The sequence below is a fragment of the Megascapheus bottae genome, chromosome X (assembly GCF_031878675.1).
Source record: "Megascapheus bottae isolate mThoBot1 chromosome X, mThoBot2.hap1, whole genome shotgun sequence".
Taxonomy (NCBI): Eukaryota; Metazoa; Chordata; class Mammalia; order Rodentia; family Geomyidae; genus Megascapheus; species Megascapheus bottae.
In genome coordinates, this window is record NC_143547.1 from 5043870 (window position 1) to 5064027 (window position 20158).

General features: G+C 40.8%; 1 protein-coding gene across 6 annotated transcripts in view; it reads right to left on the reverse strand.

Annotated features, from left to right (window-relative positions):
• Positions 1-15645: 15645 nt before the first annotated feature.
• Ctps2 (CTP synthase 2) overlaps positions 15646-20158 on the reverse strand; it is an 87971-nt gene continuing 83458 nt past the window's right edge. For 5 of the 6 annotated variants that reach the window (XM_090326495.1, XM_090326499.1, XM_090326498.1 and 2 more), the window contains 2 exons: positions 18006-18104; positions 15646-15856 (listed from right to left, as the gene is read on the reverse strand). In XM_090326495.1, coding sequence (XP_090182621.1) covers positions 18023-18104 — 82 coding nt within the window. In that variant the 3' untranslated portion in view covers positions 15646-15856; positions 18006-18022. Of the gene's footprint in view, positions 15857-15916; positions 17119-18005; positions 18105-20158 lie in introns of those variants that run through there. The other variant, XM_090326497.1, reaches the window with a different exon arrangement.

Below are 20158 nucleotides of genomic sequence, written 5' to 3' on the forward strand. Positions count from 1 at the left end.
TTCTTCAAGCCTCAAGATCTGCACAAAACAAAAGAAAGAATGAAAGAGGGGGAGAGAGGAAAGAAGGATGAAATGAAGCGAGGAAGCAAGGAAGGGAGGGAGGGAGGGAAGGAGGGAAACGTAGAGAGAGGGAGATAGAGAGAGGAGGGAGGATACCATACCATCCCTGTAGAAAAAAAAATAATCATTCTTACTTCCAAATACCCCCAGCATGTCCATTCCCAGCTATCACCTTCCCTGAAGGTAGCTAATTCTCCTTGCTTCTATGGCTACCAACTAATTTTGTCTAGTTTAAGATGTGCATATGTGTCTGTATGTGTGTGTTGGTTTTGGGGCTTGAAGTCAGGGCCTGGTTACTGTCTCTGAGGTTCTTTGGCTCAAGGCTATCCCTCTACCACTTGAGCCACAGCTCCACTCCTGACGTGTTTGGTGTTTAGTTGGAGATAAAAGTGTCATGAACTTTCTGCCCCTGCTGTCTTCAAACTGTGATCCTCAGATCTCAGCCTCTTGAGTAGCTAGGATTATAGGCGTGAGTTACCAGTGCCAGGCCTAGTTTTAGATTTTATACCCACAACAAGACAACATGTGTTCTTTTTTTTTCTGGTGCCTTTTCATTATTCATCGGATTTGTTCGAATCATCTATTTTTAGGCATACATATCCAAATTGGGTAGATATTGGGGCTCTTTTATGTGTTCAATTATAATGACTTAGTGTTAGTTTGTAGGCATTTCTACTCATCTACAGTCCCACAGCAGTATGAAAATTTTGGGTTTTTTTTTTCTCTGCATCTTCATCAGCATTTGTTGTTGTCTATTTTCTTGATAGTTGACATTGTGACTGGAATGAGATGGAATCTCAGTGTCCTTGCATTTCCATTATATATAGCTGGGTTGTTGAACTTTTCTTTTTGTCCGTCACAGGGCTTGAATTTAGGATTAGATACTTTAAACTTTTTGTGGGTATGTAGTGCAAGGGATTGAACGTAAGGCCTCTTATATACTGGCAAACACTTCACCATTTGAGCTCTGCTCCCAATGTGTGAACTTTTTCAAATATAGTGTGATCATAGACCAGATGAAAAATTTAGAATATAAGATCTACAGTCTTTCTCTTCCCCGCTCCCTCCTTCTGTCCTCCCTCACCCATTCACTGGCTCTCCAGGTTAAAATTCTACATGAAACCAAGAGCAAGAAACCAAAAGACACTTCAGGTTCTAAGAACTCCACTGCCATGGTATTGGGCCCGGGATCTTTGAGCTACAGTCTAGCCTCATCTAGCCTTGTTGTCTCTTGACCTACAGTCTCGCCTCGTTGTCTCTTCCGGACACAGCTGGCCAGTGACTGGCAGTCCAACACAATGTTTTAAAATGCAAATGGTGAAACTCAGAATAATGAAGCCATCTGGTCTATATTATGTTGTCCAACAATTATAAGTAATGTGAGCTATAAATACAACAAGCAAAAGGAAGCAAACAAGAGACCATTAATCAATTCAGAGAATTTGCACGAGATATGATGACTCAAGTGTATTTACACAAACAAAGAAACTCCTTTTTCAGGAGACTCTTTACAAATGGTGGACTAAAACAGGCCTAGATTGAAATATACAACCTGCTAATATCCTTCTGTCGAATAACCTCTCTGAAGTCATAAAAACGTGCATGAGAAGTTCACAGAGAACTTTCAGGTTGACTTTGAAGAATGCACAGTTAGCCTGGCATAGTAGGGCATGCCTGTAATTCCAGCACTAGGAAGGCTGACGCAGGATGATTTCAAGTTCTGTGCCAGTTTCTCCCACCAGCTGAATAGCAGTTGTCTTTGAAAAGAAATAGGACTTGTAGTTTCCAAATCCAGTCACTTTGTCATGACACCTTAGCAAATTGGACCCTAAGAAACAAGCCCCATTTTTCATTAGCTCTGATTTAAACACCTATAAGGGTCTGGTCCTTGCCCTTTTTCCTTAATAGTGGTTAGGATTATCTCTTCAGACAAGGAGAAATGATTCAAACTAGTAGAAAAGCAATTGGGGGCCGGGAGTTTGGCCTAGTGGTAAAGTGCTTGCCTAGCATGCACAAAAACCTGGGCTCGATACCTCGGTACCACATACATTGAAAAAAGCCAGAAGTGCTGTTGAGACTCAAATGGTAGAGCTCTAGCCTTGAGAAAGTCCAAGGGCAGTGCTCAGGCCCTGAGCCCAAGCCCAGGACTGACAAAAAAAATAAAAAGCAGCTAATCACAGAACTATGATCCATAGAACTTGCAAGTGGCAGGATATGCTGATATGTCAAAACTTTTGCAGCCCACTGGGGCAATGAAGAAGTAAGACGGACAAAAAAATTAGGAACTAAGGATGTACTAGTTAAGTCTTTGGTATAACAAGTTCAGAGGAAACAGCAATCCAATCAGAAAATCATCTTCAAAAACCCCAATTCAAAGCTGAACACTGGTGGCTCACACCTGTAATCCTAGCTACTCAGGAGGCTGAGATCTGAGTGTTGTGGTTCAAAGCCAGGCTGAGCAGAAAAGTCCATGAGTCTTTTATCTCCAATAAACTACACAGAAAAGGCCAGTAATGGTGCTATGGTTCGAGTGGTAGAGCACTAACCTTGAGCACAAAGAAGCTCAGGGACAGTGACCAGGCCCTGAGATCAAGCCTCAGGGCTGGCAAAAAAAAAGGAAATAGAGCTGTGGCTCAAGTGGTAGAATGCTAGTCTTGAACACAAAGGCCCAGGGACAAAACTCAGGCCCGGAGTTTAAGCCCCAAAACTGACAAAACGGAGGAAAAAATTCTGCAGGAGCTTGAAGGGGAAAATAAACAATCAAAACATTTGGTTTTGAATATGTGTGACCAATACTCTCCTTACCTTTCCAAGGGCTCCCATAGTCCCCTCAAACTATACTTATCTAAAACTGAATGAATATTCCTCTGAGCCCCATCTAGACCATCTCTTCTAACCTGGCTTCTAATGTGAAAAGAAAAAAAAATAGATAATGAGGTAACCATATGAAAGAGGAGGATTTAACTATCAGATTGATTTCTCAGAAAGGAATACATAGTAGAACGGATTATTTGTTTTCTATTCTTTTTTCTTCCATGCCCTTACCAAAGTATAATATAAGCAAAGAATAAATCCCAACCCTCACGTCTTTGGGACTAGGACTCTGTGGTTTGCTTTAGCTGAGGGTTTTACAGAAGAGGCTTTATTTATGCTCGTGTGGCTTGGCTTGACCACTTCACTGTGCTTCAGCCTGTGGCCTCGAGGCCATGCTGTGGATAGCCACTAGTGACAGCAAGAATAGACCACAAACCAACCTGTCACAAGAACCCTGTGTGGCAGAGGCACAGCCATTTGCAAATACATAAGTTTAAAAAAAAATGAATGCATGCTTTTGCAGGTCCCCAAAGGGAGTGTGAATGAAGAATTCAAAAAGTGAGAATGAGATGACAATATAATTATGCTGATGAGGGCAAGAGGTGAGAGCAAGTGTCTCTGTGTGATCTCTAATGCAATGTGAAGTATGAAGGGCCCAGAGCTACTCCTCAGATAAACAGAAAACAAGGGGTAGGGTTGTAGCCAAGATCACTTCATTCCAATATAGACACATGTCCACCATCAGTGAAGAAACAAAGGAGAAGCTGGGTGCAGATTACACCTGGAATCATAGTTACTGAGGAGGCTAAGATCTGAAGATCCTGGTTCAAAGCCAGTCTTGGGCAGGAAAGTCTGTGGGTCTCTTATCTGCAATAAACTACTGAGAAAGAACTAGAAGTGGCACTGTGGCTCAAGTGGTAGAGCACTAGTCTTGAGTACAAAGAAGCTAAAGAACAGTGCCCAAACCCTGAGTTCAAGCACTGGGACCAGCAAAAAAAATTAGAAAAGCCCACTAGACATTTTACATATCAAGAACTTATTAAACCTATACCAGTCATATAACATTAAAAACATATAGGAGTGTGGACAGAGTTTACCACTTTGTCTTTTGATTATTACCATAAAATAGATTTTCTGTATTTTAATTTGCTTTTCCTCATATTCCTTATTTTTTCCCTCATATTTATTTTGGGAGGGAGAGCTTCATTTACACATGTCCACATATGCATCCACAGGATCGTGATCAGACTCATTCCCTCCTCCACTCGCATATAAAGTACGATTTCTTAAAGTTGAATAACCAATGGCAAAGGGGGCTTCAAGACTTTTCAGCAGTCAGGTGGGATCCTTTGTATAATAAAGTCACCTCCAGGTGATTCTTGGGGAGGGGAAGGGAAAGATGCCTTATTAGAAAACAGACACTTTGAGTTGTGTAATGAGTCCCATGCTACCACGCTCAGCTCCTTTACCATTTGCTTTGCATAGCCAATGATTTCTAGCTGAAGAAAACCTCAGGTGCAGACAATAAATGCATTATCTTGATTAGGCAGCCAATTTATAGGCTCTGCATTTGCTCACAGCTGTGGAATCCCAAGCCCTACAGATCTGCTTCTACCATAAACCTGGAGTTGAAGTTCTCAGTAGATAGAGACTGCGGTTTAACCCCTAAGGTGCTATCATGGCTGTCTTCCTGACTTCCTAGGACAGGAGAAGAGTGAATTACAACTGCCAGGGCAAAGCAAGCAAGGAAATAGAAACCAGAAATACTCCTAGGAGTTTAGGTGACTAGTTACATGTGGTTTTTCCTTTCATGCTCCTTCTGAATGCTTCCTTCTGCCTAGAAACAGAACTGAGTTTCTGTTAAGCTATTTCTACAAAACCAGAAAGCTACCAAGAACGGGCATTCCAAAGTTAGCTGATCCATATTGTATGACTTCAGGTGAAATAGAGAAAATGGACTCAGGGGACGGGAGTTTGGCCTAGTGGTTAAAGTGCTTGCCTAGCATGCATGAAGACCCGGGTTCGATTCCTCGGCACCACATACATAGAACAAAGTTGGAAGTGGTAATGTGGCTCAAGTGGTAGAGCTCTAGCCTTGAGAAAGTCCAAGGACAGTGCTCAGGCCCTGAGCTCAAGCCCAAGACTGGCAAAAAAAAAAAGAAAAAGAAAATGGACTCAGAAAAAAAATCACCATGCCGTGATTGAGCAGATGCTATGAAATAGGGTGCTACTTTCTATCTGAATCAATTCAGTAGTTTTTGCAGGCAGCCACCTTCACTGGGCAGTTTGTATAGGTCTGGACCAGCTGCATCCTGTATGTGGATTCATCCCTCTCATTCTCATATCAATGGGTATTTCTTCAGCCAGGCATCTTTGTTCAAGCCTATAATCCTAGCTACTCAGGAAGCTGAGATCGCAGGATTGCAGTTCAAAGCCAGCCCAGGCAGGAAAGCCTGTGTGACTCTTATTTCCACTAATCTACTAAAAAGAGCTGGAAGTGAGCGCGGTTCAAGTGTAGAGTACTAGCCTTGAGCTAAAAGAAGGTCAGGGACAGAGCTAATACTGTAAATTTGAGTCCCAGGACCAGAACCTAAAAAGAAAGTATGTCTACTCCAGGAAGGGCTTCTGTTATCAGCTCCCTGGTTTGCAAGACACAAACCAAAAGATTGGGTTGGGTTTTTTTTTCTTAGATCCCTCTAATCAATAAAGAAAAGTAATACTACATATACACTCAGCAGTGTCACTAGGGATGCAGTCTTGATCCAGTCCTCAGCCTGGAGGATTTAAGCCATAAAAACTTCTCACATGCCAAAGTCAAAGTGCCGATAGACCAAGTGGTCGCTGGGGGATTCTCGTGCAGAGAATGACAAACGACTCTTGCAAATGGCTGCCTTCTCTGTGCATTCTCCCATGGCAGTGACAACAATCATGTTCCTCACATCTCTTCTCTGAAAGGTATCATTGGGACCATAAGGGTCCTACCTTCACGACTTCATTTACACTCAAGGACACCACCGCCAAATACCATCACATTGAGTGTTGGGATTGGACATATGAAGGGAGGGTGGACACACAATATATTGAGTCTATCACAGACACCAAGCTTCCAACTTCCAAGGGTCCAGGCACAAAAGAGAAAATGTTCTTTTTCTTGACATCATCACCCAAGCCAGAGGATATATCAAATGCAAAACAAACTTCCAATAGACATTAAATATCACTTCTAAATTAAGAAACACATCATTTACATAGACACTTGAAAGATTTTTCTGCTCCACAATTATGGTTTGCCTGAACTGACATTTTAAAGCAACTTTGATTGGATCATTAACATCAGCAGCTCTACTTCCTAGGCTGCCATTATTCTGGTTTAGGTTAGAAAAGAAATATGCCAATCCACAATTATTTACTCTCAGGCCATAGATAGCTGGTCAGAAGAGCCAGAAAAAGGGTTCCCAGTGCAATCTGCACGTTTTCTAGATGCTCAGCTTCATGTCACGACTGCATTTCCTGCTGTTCACTCAAAAGCTGAAAGCCCCACTATTGTTATTACTGAACCACTTCAGACATGTCTTAGTTCCACCCATCTAGCCAGCAGTATCCTTGGGTGGAGCAAAACATGTTTGTGCACTGATTTAGTACTCAGAGACCCTAGCAGCTGCATGATCATTTCCTCAGTGTTCCAGCCTTTTGGGAAGTCATCTTAGCCTCAGATGTGACTCATAGCGATCTCGCCCTCTCTTCCTCTAACAGAATTGAATTCTCTAAACATAAGGTTCTAAATAATCTTTGCATTCCAATGTTTAGATCCCTATTGGCAATATTGTCTCAAAAGATTATGGGGATGGAACAAGATGATTGGGATGGTGTGAGGGAAGGGAAAATGGGAGAAAAACATGGGAAGGGGTATCAATGTTCAAGAAGTAATATACCCACTGCCTGACATAGAGAATGTAATGGTAACCCCTCTATACATCACCCCGATGATAAAATACAATTTAAAAATGTATGATAGGGCCGGGAGTGTAGCCTAGTGGTACAGTGTTCACCTAGCATGCACTAAACCTTGGGTTCAATTCCCAGTACCACATACACAGAAAAAGTCAGAAGCGGCACTGTGGCTCAAATGGCAGAGCACTAGCCTTGAGCAAAAAATGTCCAAGGACATTGCCCAGGCCCTGAGTTCAAGCCCCAGGACTGGAAAAAGGTATGGGTATGGGAGGTATGGGGCTATGGTTCAATGATAAAGCACCTTAGCACCCCCTGAAATGTTGATGAATTAAATTATTGTTTTAGAGATAGGGTTTTTCTAAGTAGACCGCACTGCCTTGAAACTTGCCTTCCTCCTGCCATAACTTTCTGACAGTTGAGATTACAGGCATGCATCACCTACCCAGCTTAGCATTTTAAAATAAAAATGTCCATCTTATTTGGTACTAATTATGAAAAAAGCTAAATCTGATTATCAACAATAGCTTCATTCCACAGCTTGCTAAACAGTCTGGCTATTTTCTAAACCATGTCTGAATCAAGAACAAAAAATCGAAATAAAAACACTGGCAATTAGAAATTGCTGTCCGTGTTTATTGTCCTTCAAATACAGAAAGTACTCATTACTTGAAAATGTTCTTAAGGGATTTCTGAACAAACCTGCCAAGTAAACTTCTCTACTATGCTCACAAGCATCTATCATTCTATTATCAAACCCAATAACAGGCCTCATACATGGCCTAATACACTGGTTTCACTCCAAACACCCAAGAAAAGAAATGTTGGGCTGAAGGCCTCGAATGGTAGAGCACCAGCTAAGCAAGCAAAAGAGAAATGCTTCAAGGTTGTGTATATATGTAAGAGACAATTTCAATGCTGCTTTTGCTGAGCCCATGAATTAACTAAAAGCTTGAGATCCTAGCCCTGGCCCCTTTGCCTCTGTGTCCTTTGCTCTGAGCCATTTCCTCCCACAGTCACTTTGCAGGAAGGAAAGTATTTACCTATAAGCATCTTGCGACACCAGGCAAACTGCTCCTCAGACAGACAATGCCATCTTCTTGTGACACTGCGGCAAGGGCTACTGACTGCCTGCCTGTTATTAATGACTCCTGAAAGCAGGACCCATCTGAGCAAAACTTTAGACCAACAGACCCTCTGACCACCTCTCAACACAGCTGGAACTCGGCATTGTTTTCACTCTCATACCTTTCTCACTGCCTGCTCCCAATTCTCCCTATTTAACCTAAGACAAATGTGTTTACCCTTGACGATTGCTGAAGATGTATTGAAACGCTGTCTTCCCATGCCTGTCATGTAATAAATCTGTCTTTGCCTCTTTCCCTGCCCTTCACCATAAAAAAATAGTCTAAAGGGATGAGTGGCTGGACGCCACATACAAAACTCCTGGAGTTTGGGCCCAGGGTCTAAAAATTGGGGTTCATCCATATTGTGCTCTGTCTACCCTACTCAGGGATTCTCCCCCAAGCAAGTAATAAGTCTGCTGACAAAGACTCACTCCTTGATCTAAATATACAAGTTCCTCTGGGCTTGTCTGTCTAGGGAAAGCAACTGAAGCCAGGATCCTTACGTCAGTGTGGAGAAAAATCTCCCCTTGGTATTTCACTCGCTTCCCCATCTAATTGCCCTGTTTGCGTTCAGCAAGAATTTTGTTGATACTGCTCAGGCAAGAGTCCCCTTTAGCCCTGATGCCACTGCATGAGAAGTTTCTATCCACTGGCCCTTTGGTTATAAACCCTCACTTTATCTAGTGGGAGTCCAAGCGGAACTCAGTTATTTTGCCAGTGAGAGACCCCTCTACTTATTGTGCTCGTTCCTCCTGGAATAAAGTCTGCCTATGGTCTTTAACAACAAATACTCTAAAAGCTAAGCTGTTCAAAGCTTTAGCTACTAACTACATGAAAGCTATTGAGCATTGTTTACCAGTCCCAGAACCTGAGCACTGTCCTTAGGCTTTCTCAAAGCTAGAACTCTACCACATGTGCCACAGCACATGGTATCGAGGAATTGACCCAGGGTTTTTGTGCATGGTAGACAAGCACTCTACCACGAGGCCAAACTCCTGGCCCCAAGAAATATGGCTATTTTGATCTGCTAGAAATGTAAAAGTCACATCAAATTGCAGACTTAATAAGAAGGGAAAAAATAATGTAAAATATCCCATTACGTTTTTTTTAGTTTTATTTTGCTAGGCATTAGTGGTTCACATCTTTAATTCTAGCTACTCAAGAGGCTGAGATCTGAGGATCCTAGTTCAAAGCCAGCCAGAAAAGACAACCCCAGAAAACTTATCTCTATTTAACCAGCAAAATGCTAGAACTGGACACTTGACTCAAATGTTAAGAGTACCAGCCATGAATGAAAAAGCTGAGTGAGAGTTCAAACTCCAGCACGCACACACACACACACACACACACACACACACACACACACACACACATTTCATTTTTATAGGCATACAACTAATCACATATATTAAGGGGTTTCATTATGATACCATTAATAATTTTATACTACATGTTGAAATTGTTTTAGATCTATTATATTCAAGTTACTCAATTACTAAATTAATTTCATCTGTTCACTTTTACTGTATTAATATGGCTAGTAAACAATTTCAAGAAATACATGTGGGCTGGGTATAGTGGTATATGCCTGTAATCTTAGCAGTTAGAAAACCAAAGCACGAGAGTCATGAGTTTGAGGCCAGCCACACTACAAAGTGACATCCTGTCACACACCTGCACACACACACACACCCCAAAAAAGAAGAAAAAGAAAAGGAAATCAAGTAATACAGTGGTTTACATTTTGCATAGCTTGGGTCTCATAAGCAGAAGGAGTAAAGAAGGAAAGAAAAAGAAGATCTCAAAACTCTTCTAAAACCTGGGATAAAACTTGAGTTTCTCCAAAAGCCATATAATGAGTGACTGTTGTCCTTAATGTACTATGTTATCTCTCATCTCTTTTGCTGTCCTTGGTTATCTCATATTATTACAGTATTTCACCTTGTTATCTGATATATTGTATATATGTTTATTTGGTTATTTGAAATAGGATAGGGAAGGGGGAAAACAAGATGAGGGGTGGAGGTGGGGGGAGGGAAATGGGGATCAAGATATGTGAAAGGGTATCATTGTTTGTGAAGTAATGTACCTTCAATCTGGTGAATATAATGTAACCCTTCTATTAATTACAATAAAAATATATGGAAAAAAAACTTGGGTTTCTCATCTCCTAATGTCTGCTTGTTACTGAAAAGAACTCCAGCACTCACAATGATTCACAATTTTCAGGATGCTCCATATCTGGGTAGTATTCTTTGAAAAGGAAACACTGTGTCTCAGGTGCATCCTTGGGAAGTGTCTGGGATGCTAGCCAATAACTAACTACCCTTGCCAACATTTATAATACAAAGATGAATCTACTCAGCAGCTACTCACCCCATCACAGATTCAGTTCAATCACTGTTCAAAGCCAACTCTTTCCCCACTTGGATCATGTGGTCATCTGCTGTATCCACTCAGGTTTAGGCCTTTTAGCATATGCACAATACCTGTGACAAGCTAACAAATTATTTATTGGCCTTTCCCCCTGTACATTTTTTTCTCAGTATCCCTAATTATTATTTTTTCATGAAATGGAGAAATAGAATCTTATCTGAAATGAAAATATTTATTAAATCTTATAGCAAAAAGAAAAAAAAATCTTTGCACCATATGTCTCTGAAGAACATAGAATAATTTTCTAATATGACCTCTTGGAATGAGAACAAAGTATCACAGCAGAGAGGTTAATGAGAGGCTTTTCTGTAATCTTTTGATTTGTAACTGCATTTCATGCAGTCTTTAAAGTCTTTTTACTGGGCCCGGGAGTTTGGACTAGCGGTTAGAGTGCTTGACTAGCATGCACAAAGACCCGGGTTCGATTCCTCGGTGTCCCACATACACAACCAAGCCAGAAGTGGCAGAGACGAGACACAACCAAACCGGAAAAGTGGCAGAGACAAGACGGCGACGGCGACAGAGAGCGAAAGAAGCGAGCTGAGCTGAAGTGAACAGAGCCCAACCGAGCGGGGCCGGAGCGAGCGGGGCCAGAAAGAGAAAGGGGCCAAAAAAAAAAAAGTCTTTTTACTATATAGAGAAATGATGTTTTAAAACTTGAATTCTACTAAAGATAGTTTCAGATCAGGAATATGGAAACTTTTCCTGTACGGGGTCAAATCTTTTAGCCTTTGTGGGTCTATATGACAACCATTCCTCTTTTATAGCACAAAAGCAGCCACAGACAAAAGGTAATGTACATGACTATGTTCAATAAAACTTTATTTACAAAAGTAGGTAAGATTTGCCCTGTTACCATGGTTTGTATAGGGTGGGAACAGATACTATAGTTTGCTTTAAATAGCAGTAGTGTGTCCATCCACTCATGCTGTCTACTTATTCCTGTGTGTGTGTGTGTGTGTGTGTGTGTGTTAGGAATTAAATCCAGGGATTTCCTTATGCTGGGGAAGCACTCTATTATGTTTCCATTCCTTTTTTTTGCCAGTCCTGGGCTTGAGCTCAGGGCCTGAGCACTGTCCTTGGACTTTCTCAAGGCTAGAGCTCTACCACTTGAGCCTCAGCACCACTTCTGGCTTTTTTCTATGTATGTGGTACCGAGGAATCAAACCTGGGTCTTCGTGCATGCCAGGCAAGCACTTTAACCACTAGGCCAAACTCCCGGCCTATGTTTCCATTCTTAAACAGATTTTTCAAATAGCCTTTTGGAAAAAAGTAAAAGAAAGATGAGGGACGTTAAGGGTATAGCTCAATGGTGTGGTGCTTCCTTAGCAAGCAAAAAGCACTTGGTTCAGTCCCCGGTGCTGCAAAAGAGAAAAAAAAGGAAATACAATGGAGATACAGAATAAAGCCATCTAGTTTATAAGATAAAAATCATAATTTTCATAATAGTCATTAAGAAAAATTAGGGGATGGGAGTGTGGCCTAGTGGTAGAGTGCTTGCCTAGCATGCACAAAGCCCTGGGTTCAATTTTCTGGTAGCACATACACAAAAAAAGCTGAAGTGGTGTTGTAGCTTAAGTGGTGGAGTACTAGCCTTGAGGAAGCTCAAGGACAGTGCCCACACCCTGAGTTCAAGCCCCAGGAATGGCCAAAAGAAAAAGAAAAGAAAGAGAAAGCAAAGGTATCAGGTGCTATTGACTAGTGCCTATAATCCTAGCTAATAATTCAGGATAGCTAAAGTAAGGTGAGGAAGAAATATTAAAAATAAAACAAAAAGTAAGTCAGGTTTAGGAGCTGAGACAGAACTAGGAAAATAAGGCAGAAAAATCACTACAATACAAAGAAATTGAACCAGCTTCTCAAGAATGTACAGACCTGCTGACTTTCTATCACTCTCACTTGTCTTTTAGATGTTAAATGAAGTGCACTATCCCTGAAGGGGTAATTAGGTTCAAGAATAGAAAATGCAGGCTGGCACGGTGGCTCACACCCATAATCCTAGCTACTCAGGAGGCTGAGATCCGAGAATCTCGGTTCACAGCCAGCTCGGGCACTAAAGTCCATGAGACTGTTATCTCCAATTAATCACTAGTGGGGAGTGGGGGTTGGCTCAAGAGTAGGGCTGTAGCCTTGAGCTGAAGAGCTCAGGGACCGAGCCCAGACCCAGTTCAAGCCCCATGACCCACCCCCCCCCCAAAAAAAAGAACAGAAAATGCCTAGTATTTGTAAATCTGTGATCCAAAAGAATATCTAAAAAAAAAAAACCATGAACTACACCCATGTCACAAAACTCTCTAGTTCTAAGACCAACCCAAGCCCTTCATCTCCAGGTGTGGGGTAATAGTATTCAAACCATTGGCACGTTGCTCACATTATACCCTACCCCTCATACCATGCTTGGCTTCTGGCAGGGGTCTCAAAATGAATTTGTTGAGTAAGTGCTTTCATTTTCTATGTGCCCTTATTCCTTCCTTGTCCAGTATTTTAAGCAGCCATGCTACTTACATTTTGTTCCATTCCTAGATCAAAGGGAGTGTTCAAAGAGGTAAAAAAAAATCACCTAGCAAACCAGAGTCTCTTTCATTGTTTCTTAAGTGCCCTTTTTCCAGGTTCCATTTACATGCATTATTAGCCATCAGAAAAAAAGCACTTGTTAACAATGACTTTAGAAATCATAATCATTAAAATTGAAAACTTCCATTTAAGCCAGACTACCCCTTTGTGATGTTAAAAGCATCCCCTCAGTGCTTTCACCCCTCTCTCTGTGAGGCCTATTCCAGCTTTTAACCTGGTCTTTGATTTGGAGCCTCTTGTGATCTCTTCCAGCTATAATTTTTATAAGTAGAACCCTGAAGCTTTTTAATACTTTTGTTTACCAGAATTATTCAGCCTTAGTTTTGTTGGTTTTTTTTTGAAACATGTGTTGTGTATGTTACTTTTCTGAGACATCTTTCAAAATATTTCAAGAGGGGCCAGGAGTTTGGCCTAGTGGTAGAGTGCGTGCCTAGCATGCACAACATGCTGGGTTCGATTCCTCGGTACAGCATACACTAAAAAAAGCCAGAAAGTGGTGCTGTGGCTCAAGTGATAGAACGCTGGCCTTGAGGAAAGCCCAGGGACAGTGTTCAGGCCCTGAGTTCAAACCCCAGGACTGGAAAAAAGAAAAAAAATGTCCCAAAATAATTCAAGAGATGGGTACCAAGACATGTGAAAGGGTATCAATGTACGTGAATTAATGCACCTTCTATCTAGCAAATATCATGTAACCCTTTTACTAATTACAAAAAAAATGCAAAAAAATAATTCAAGAGAATCTTATGGTCTTAAAGGAAATTTAAAAGGAAAAAAATGAAGTGAACTGTTAAAATTCTTAAATTACTGTGAATGCTTATATATGAGCAACAGATGATCTTAAACATATTTATCAGGAAAAAACAGGAAGCATACTTCATGAAGATATTGAATATCTAGGACAGGAAGCAAATAATTGTGGCCTATAAAAGTTCCAGATGGCATGATAAGTTGATTAACCAAAACCTACCTGACTCCTCCAAAAAATGGGCATGGGGGACTAGGAAAGAATGAGGAGGTTAAAAGGGAAAAAGAATAAGGAAATAAGGATAGAACAGTCAATTTTTTTGTGTCACATACAACAGAAAGACTCACCAATCAGAAAGCCATCTTCAAGAACTCCAGTTCACCTTCTTTAATCCAAGGCATAACAAGGAATAACAAGGAAGATGGTACAAGATGGCTGACTTGAGCTGAAGTATTGTCTTCCTATGGCTTATCTATACCTCATGCTCTCTTTCTCTGATATATTTCTTTTCTAATAAACTTTTCTGTCATATCTTTACTGTTCATATCCTCCTGAATTCTTCTCTTGCTGGACAAAAGACTGAAGTTATTTATTGTCCTAAACTTTCTAGTAAGACACTTGATGTGTTGGCTTGGCAGTTAAGGATTAAGTAAGTCCTTTTTTTCTGACTTGTACTCATCAAATGTAACAGGAAGGTAGGTGAGGGACACAGGGGGCTAGATTCTGCATTTTATATTTTGACTTTTTACTATAATTTTTTATTCATTTTATTTCTGCAAGTGTTCAATTAAAGTATTACTGAATCTTCCTCAAATGTTAAGCAGAAATACCATGTGACACAGCACCTCCACTCTTAGGTACATACCCAAAAGAATCAAAAGCACATCTTCCAACAAATATTTGCACATGGATGTTCACAGCAACATTATTTACAATAGTCCAAAGGGAAATAAGCCAAGTATCTATTAGACAGTAAAAAATATGTGGCAGCAGATATATAAAGGAATTTTATTTGTCCATAAAAAAGCAAGGTTCTACTACATGATACAATATGGATGAGCCTTAAAACAAGTAAGGTAAATAAAAGAAGCCAGACACAAAAAGGTTACACATTGAATGATTCCACTTATATGAAAATCTATACACATAGAAAAGCGATGGGAGGTTCCAGAGGATGTGAGGAAGGAAAAATCAGGAGTGACTGCTATCAGACATAGAGATTTACTTTGGACTGATGACCACTTTTATTTTAGAGTGATGACAACATTTTAAAACTAGATAAAGTTAGTGGTTGCAAGATATCAGCAAATGCCACTGTACTATTCACTTTAAAATGGCTAATTCTGTTGTGTGAATTTCATCTCAAATTTCTGGTCTTAATTTCCGATGGTTTTGTACCTCCTTTAAATTTTGTGTTTAAAGTGAGGATCATACTTGCCACTTAGAAACATTAAATTTTGTCCAGCGCTGGTGGCTCACGCCTGTAATCCTAGTTAATCAGGAGGCTGAGATCTGAGTATAGAGGTTCAAAGCCAGCCCGAAGATAAAAGCCCAAAAGACTCCTATCTCCAATTAAGAGCCAGAAAACCAGAAGTGGTACTGTGGCTCAAGTGGTAGTGCACTACTTTGAGCTGAAAAGCTGAGAGACAGCCCAGGCCCAGAGTTCAAGCCCTACAACCAACAACAATAACAAAAAATGCTGAATTTTACTTTTTCCTGGGAAATAAAAAGATGAGTAATCAAAATATTCTTGGCCAATATACAAGCCTGTGGTTGAGTTTCAGGGTAAGAAAACAACTCATTTTTTTTAACTTAATTATAGCACATGACCTGTCACCCTACCACAGAGGAAGGCCCAGTTACCTGGATGCTCACTTATCATTGTGACATCATGACATCATTATGTGCTGGACAAAACACAAAAACACTTTCTTCCCGTGATTGATTGTTGGGAAAGTTTAATCTATGATTATCAAAGGTGGCCTCTGGAGGAAAATGAAAACTACTCCATTGGTTCTGGTTTACAAGAGTAAGCCTCAGAAGATTCGCTCTAAGTCTTTACAGTCCACGTTTGATAAACACTAGTGAGTCTTTACAAGTGTGGTCATTTCTTCAGGTAATTCCTTCATGTTGATTACAATTGCTTCAGTGCCTTAAAAAAGAGAATACAAGTGTTAGCAACATCAAAAATGAGTAATACACTTCTTTAAAATACCTCCAGCTAAAGCCAGATTCCAGTGGCTCACATCTGTAATTCTAGGTGCTCAGGAGACTGAGATCTGAGGATGGAGGTTCAAAGCCAGCCTGAGCAAGAAAGTCTGTGAGACTCTTCCCTAGTTAACTACCACAAAGTTGAAAGTGGAGCTGTGACTTAAAAGTGGTAGAATACTAGCCTGTAGCAAAAAACTCATGGACAAGGCCCAGGTCCTGAGTTCACACCCCAGGACTGTCACAAAAACAATGACTCTAGCTGGGTGCTAGGGCTCATTCCTGTAATCCCAGCCACCCAGGAGACTGAGATCTGAGGATTGTGATTCGAAGACAGCTTGGGCAGAAAAGGCCATGAAACTCTAATCTCCAATTAACTACCAAAAAAAAAATGGAAGTGGTGCTGTGGCTCAAAGTGATAGAACACTACTAGTCTTGAACAAGAAACAGTTCAGGGACAGGGCCCAGTCCCTAAGTTCAAGACCAACAAAAAACAAAACCTCCAAATAGCCTGTACATTATTTTGTCTTGTTCCTGAAAGTGAATTTGTTTGAGGTAAACCTAAGTCCACACAGCTGTGATTCCCCACTGATGAATGCATGCAGTATTCTCCACAGATTAATACAAAAAGAATGCACACTAGACCAATGAACTCTTGACAGGTTTTCCCAAAGCCACCAAAAAGAAGTTATTTAATTTGAGCTCTGCCACAATCTCTGGGATAAATCCCTGGCAACACCTGCCTCTGAGAATCAATTTAGGAAACTGATACAGGTTTCTGTCTGCTCTCACAATGTGTAACAGAGCCACAGGAAGAAGCTATCCTTGGAAACTAATCTTGTCTCTAGTATCTTCCTATGAAGAAATAAAATGCTATTTTTCTTAGGAAAAATGGAGGAGAAAGGAAGGAAACGGGCCAGACTTGATCTTCCTCAGGCAAGGACTTATTATTGAGATAGAGCAGTGAGGGACACAGCCTTCCCTTGGGATTGGAGACTGTGTGCTTGAGCTGAGACAGGAACTGGGCTTTATGAGGTCTGACCAAGGAGGAAGAGATTAATGAAAATGCCTCTAGGTCAAGGGAGGTGAGGAGGTTTTTGGCTGGGCCCATGATGAAATGTTCATAGCTAAGCTTAGATAGATTGTCCTGCTGGAGTCAGGCAGTCTACACTCATCTTTGGTGGCTTGCGTGGCATCTTTATGCACCTGGGAAAACAAGGTGAAAGTCAATCTTTATGGCCCATCTTTGGATACATAGAAAGAATAGGTTAAGAGGGGAGAGGCAAGTCCTCTCTGTAGGATCTTTGGATACGTAAAAAACAGGCTGAGAAGGGGCCAGGATGCTGGCCTAGTGGTAGAGTGCTTGTCTAGCATGCACAAAGACCTGGGTTCGATTCCTCGGTACCACATGCATAGAAAAAAAAAGCCAGAAGTGGTGCTGTGGTTCAAATGGTAGAGTTCTAGCCTTGAGAAAATCCAAGGACAGTGCTCAGCTCCTAAGCCTCAGCCCAGTCTGGCAAAACAAAACAAAACAACAACAAAAAAAACGGGCAGAGAGGGGAGCAACATGGACTTATGAGAACAAAGCAGATTCCATCAATTTGATTTTTTACAAATCCAGGGGAATCTGCCCTACAATGAAAGACCTACACTATGGTCAGCAAACTATTTTTATAAATAAAGTTTTATTGGCACAGAACCATGTCTATTTCATTCTTTCTTGCCAATGGCTGCTTTCCTATTACAATGACGGATCTTAGTAGTTGTGAGAAAGACTATATGACTCCTAAGCCTAACATACTTACTATCCGGCCTTGCAGAAAAAAAAATTGCCAATGCTCAATCTACTCCTACAACTCTAACAACTATAGCCCCCAGATACTCTTTACTGGCATATTTATACACTCATTTCTGGCCTCAGACGTGCCTTATTTCTCTCAAATACTATGGAGAGTGCCATTGGCTCTTAGGTGTGTCCTACTCTCTGGTGCCCATCAAATAGCATCCCAAAGGAGCTAAGCCCTGTAATATTCCCATCTGCGGAAGACTATAGTTTATCTATAGACAAGTCATACTTGAAGATTTCTTCTTACCTTCTCCGAAGACCCTATTATTCCAAGTCAGTTGTTACTTTCAGATCAGCCATCTGTGGCTCTAAAAAGCTATCATCACTGGCATCACTGGATACATCACTACAGCAAAAGAAAAACTAGTTTTTAGGAAGGTGTAAAAAAAAACACTTAACAATTATTCACTTTTCAGCTGCAAACATGTTCCAAAATTAACCTCTATCCAGAGAAAAACTAAGGAATGCTCTGTTACCACTTTGTGGTCACTGGAGGGAGAGTTGGGTCCAACCACATATAATGGCCTCCATCTTGGGTCAGAGAAATAAATTACTTGCTCTCATCAGAAAATGGAACTTACTTATTGAGAAAATTTAGGGGAAAAAAATCAGTTCAAGTTGAAATTTATCTTCTGGAGACCACTGATCATCAGTAAACTTCAACAAAGCCTTGATTTCTTACCTGTTCCTCTTACCTATGGTCTGCTTTCTAACAGAGCCACTCTATTTTTTTTATTATTACTTAAAATGAAAACCTGTATTGATAAGTTCCCCTTTATTTTCTAAGAATCTATTCTTGATTGTGGCCTAGGTCTCAAGCTCTCCGAAATGGAGTATCACTTAGTCCTCTCCCTACTGATCTCAATTTGTTGTCAAGTACATACAATATTACCCAATACTCAGAGATTTTTCATACTTTTTCTTAATGATAGCAACTATTTCTTTTGACAAAAAGGTTTTACAAAAATATGGTATAATGCTGGGTGCTATTAACTCACGTCTATAATGTCAGGAGGCTAGATCTAAGGATCATGGTTTGAAGCCATCCCAAGCAGGAAAAACTATTAGACTCTTTATCTCCAATTGAGCACCAAAAGAGTCAGAAATAGAAGTATGAATCAAGTGGTAGAATGCTAGCCTTGAGCAAAAGAAGCTTAGCACAGTGCTCAGGCCGTGAGTTCAAGCCCCAGGACCAGCACAAAAAAAATACATATGCTGGCATAGTGAATGTTGGGTATTTCAGGAGTTTTTTTTGGGGGGGGTGCATTTTTTGGTGCGTGTCCTGGAGTTTGAACTCAGAGCCTGTGCACTGTCCCTGAGCTTTTGCTCAAGGCTAACACTCTATCACTTGAGCCTCAGCACCACTTCCAGCTTTTTCTATTTATGTGGTACTGAGGAATCAAATCCAGGGCTTCATGCATGCTAGGCAAGCACTCTACCACTAAGCCACATTCCCAGCCCCTAGTGAATGTTTTAAACAGGAATAATCTGAGGGGTAGCTAGCATGTGTAAGAAGGTCTTTTGGATTTTTCCCCATCACTTTGGCACTGAAGCATGTCACAAAACCCGGGAATGACACTCTTGATCTTTCCTGGAAGCAGATCCATAAGACCCTCAGGTAAGAGGCGTCCTCCCCATATCCAGAGAAACGGAGACTCCCTCCTCTGAGACACAGAGATGGAGAGAATAACCTGAATAAATGTCCATGCTTAGTTTGCCATTAATTCGATGTCGTATTCCTTGCCCTATTCTATTTCTCCAGAGCTCTCCACTCTTCCTCAAACGTGCTATAGAAAGCACTAGGGTTTATGTGTTTCATTTCCTTAACAAAGACTTTTATGTCACATAAAATTTATAATTAAACTCCAAAGGATGGAGTCCAGGGGGAAGGGGTAGTTGAATGAAGAGGAAGGAGGAGGAAAAATGTAGTCAAGAGTCCAATATCTAGGGCTGCGAATGTGGCTTAGTGGTAGATTGATTGCCTAGCATGCATGAAGTCCTGAGTTCGATTCCTCAGTACCACATAAACAGAAAAAGCTGGAAGTGGCACTGTGGCTCAAGTGTCGGAGTGCTAGCCTTGAGCAAAGGAAGCTCAGGGACAGTATACAGTCCCTGAGTTCAAGCCCTGGAACTAGCCAAAAAAAATCCTATATCTATCCTACAAAATGAAGAACTAGGAGGGATTGGTGGGGCGGGGAGGGATGGGTGAGAATGTTGAAAGAGTTGAAATTGGTCAAGATAGATGGTATTCACAGACTTTGTTAAATGGCAAATCCTTTGTACAACTACTTAAAGACAATCATAAAAAGAAAAACATTAAATAAATGTGTATATTTTTGTTAGTAATCTGTCTTTTGCTATCAGGGCCTCAGACATGAACCTACATTGGGGAGAGAAAAA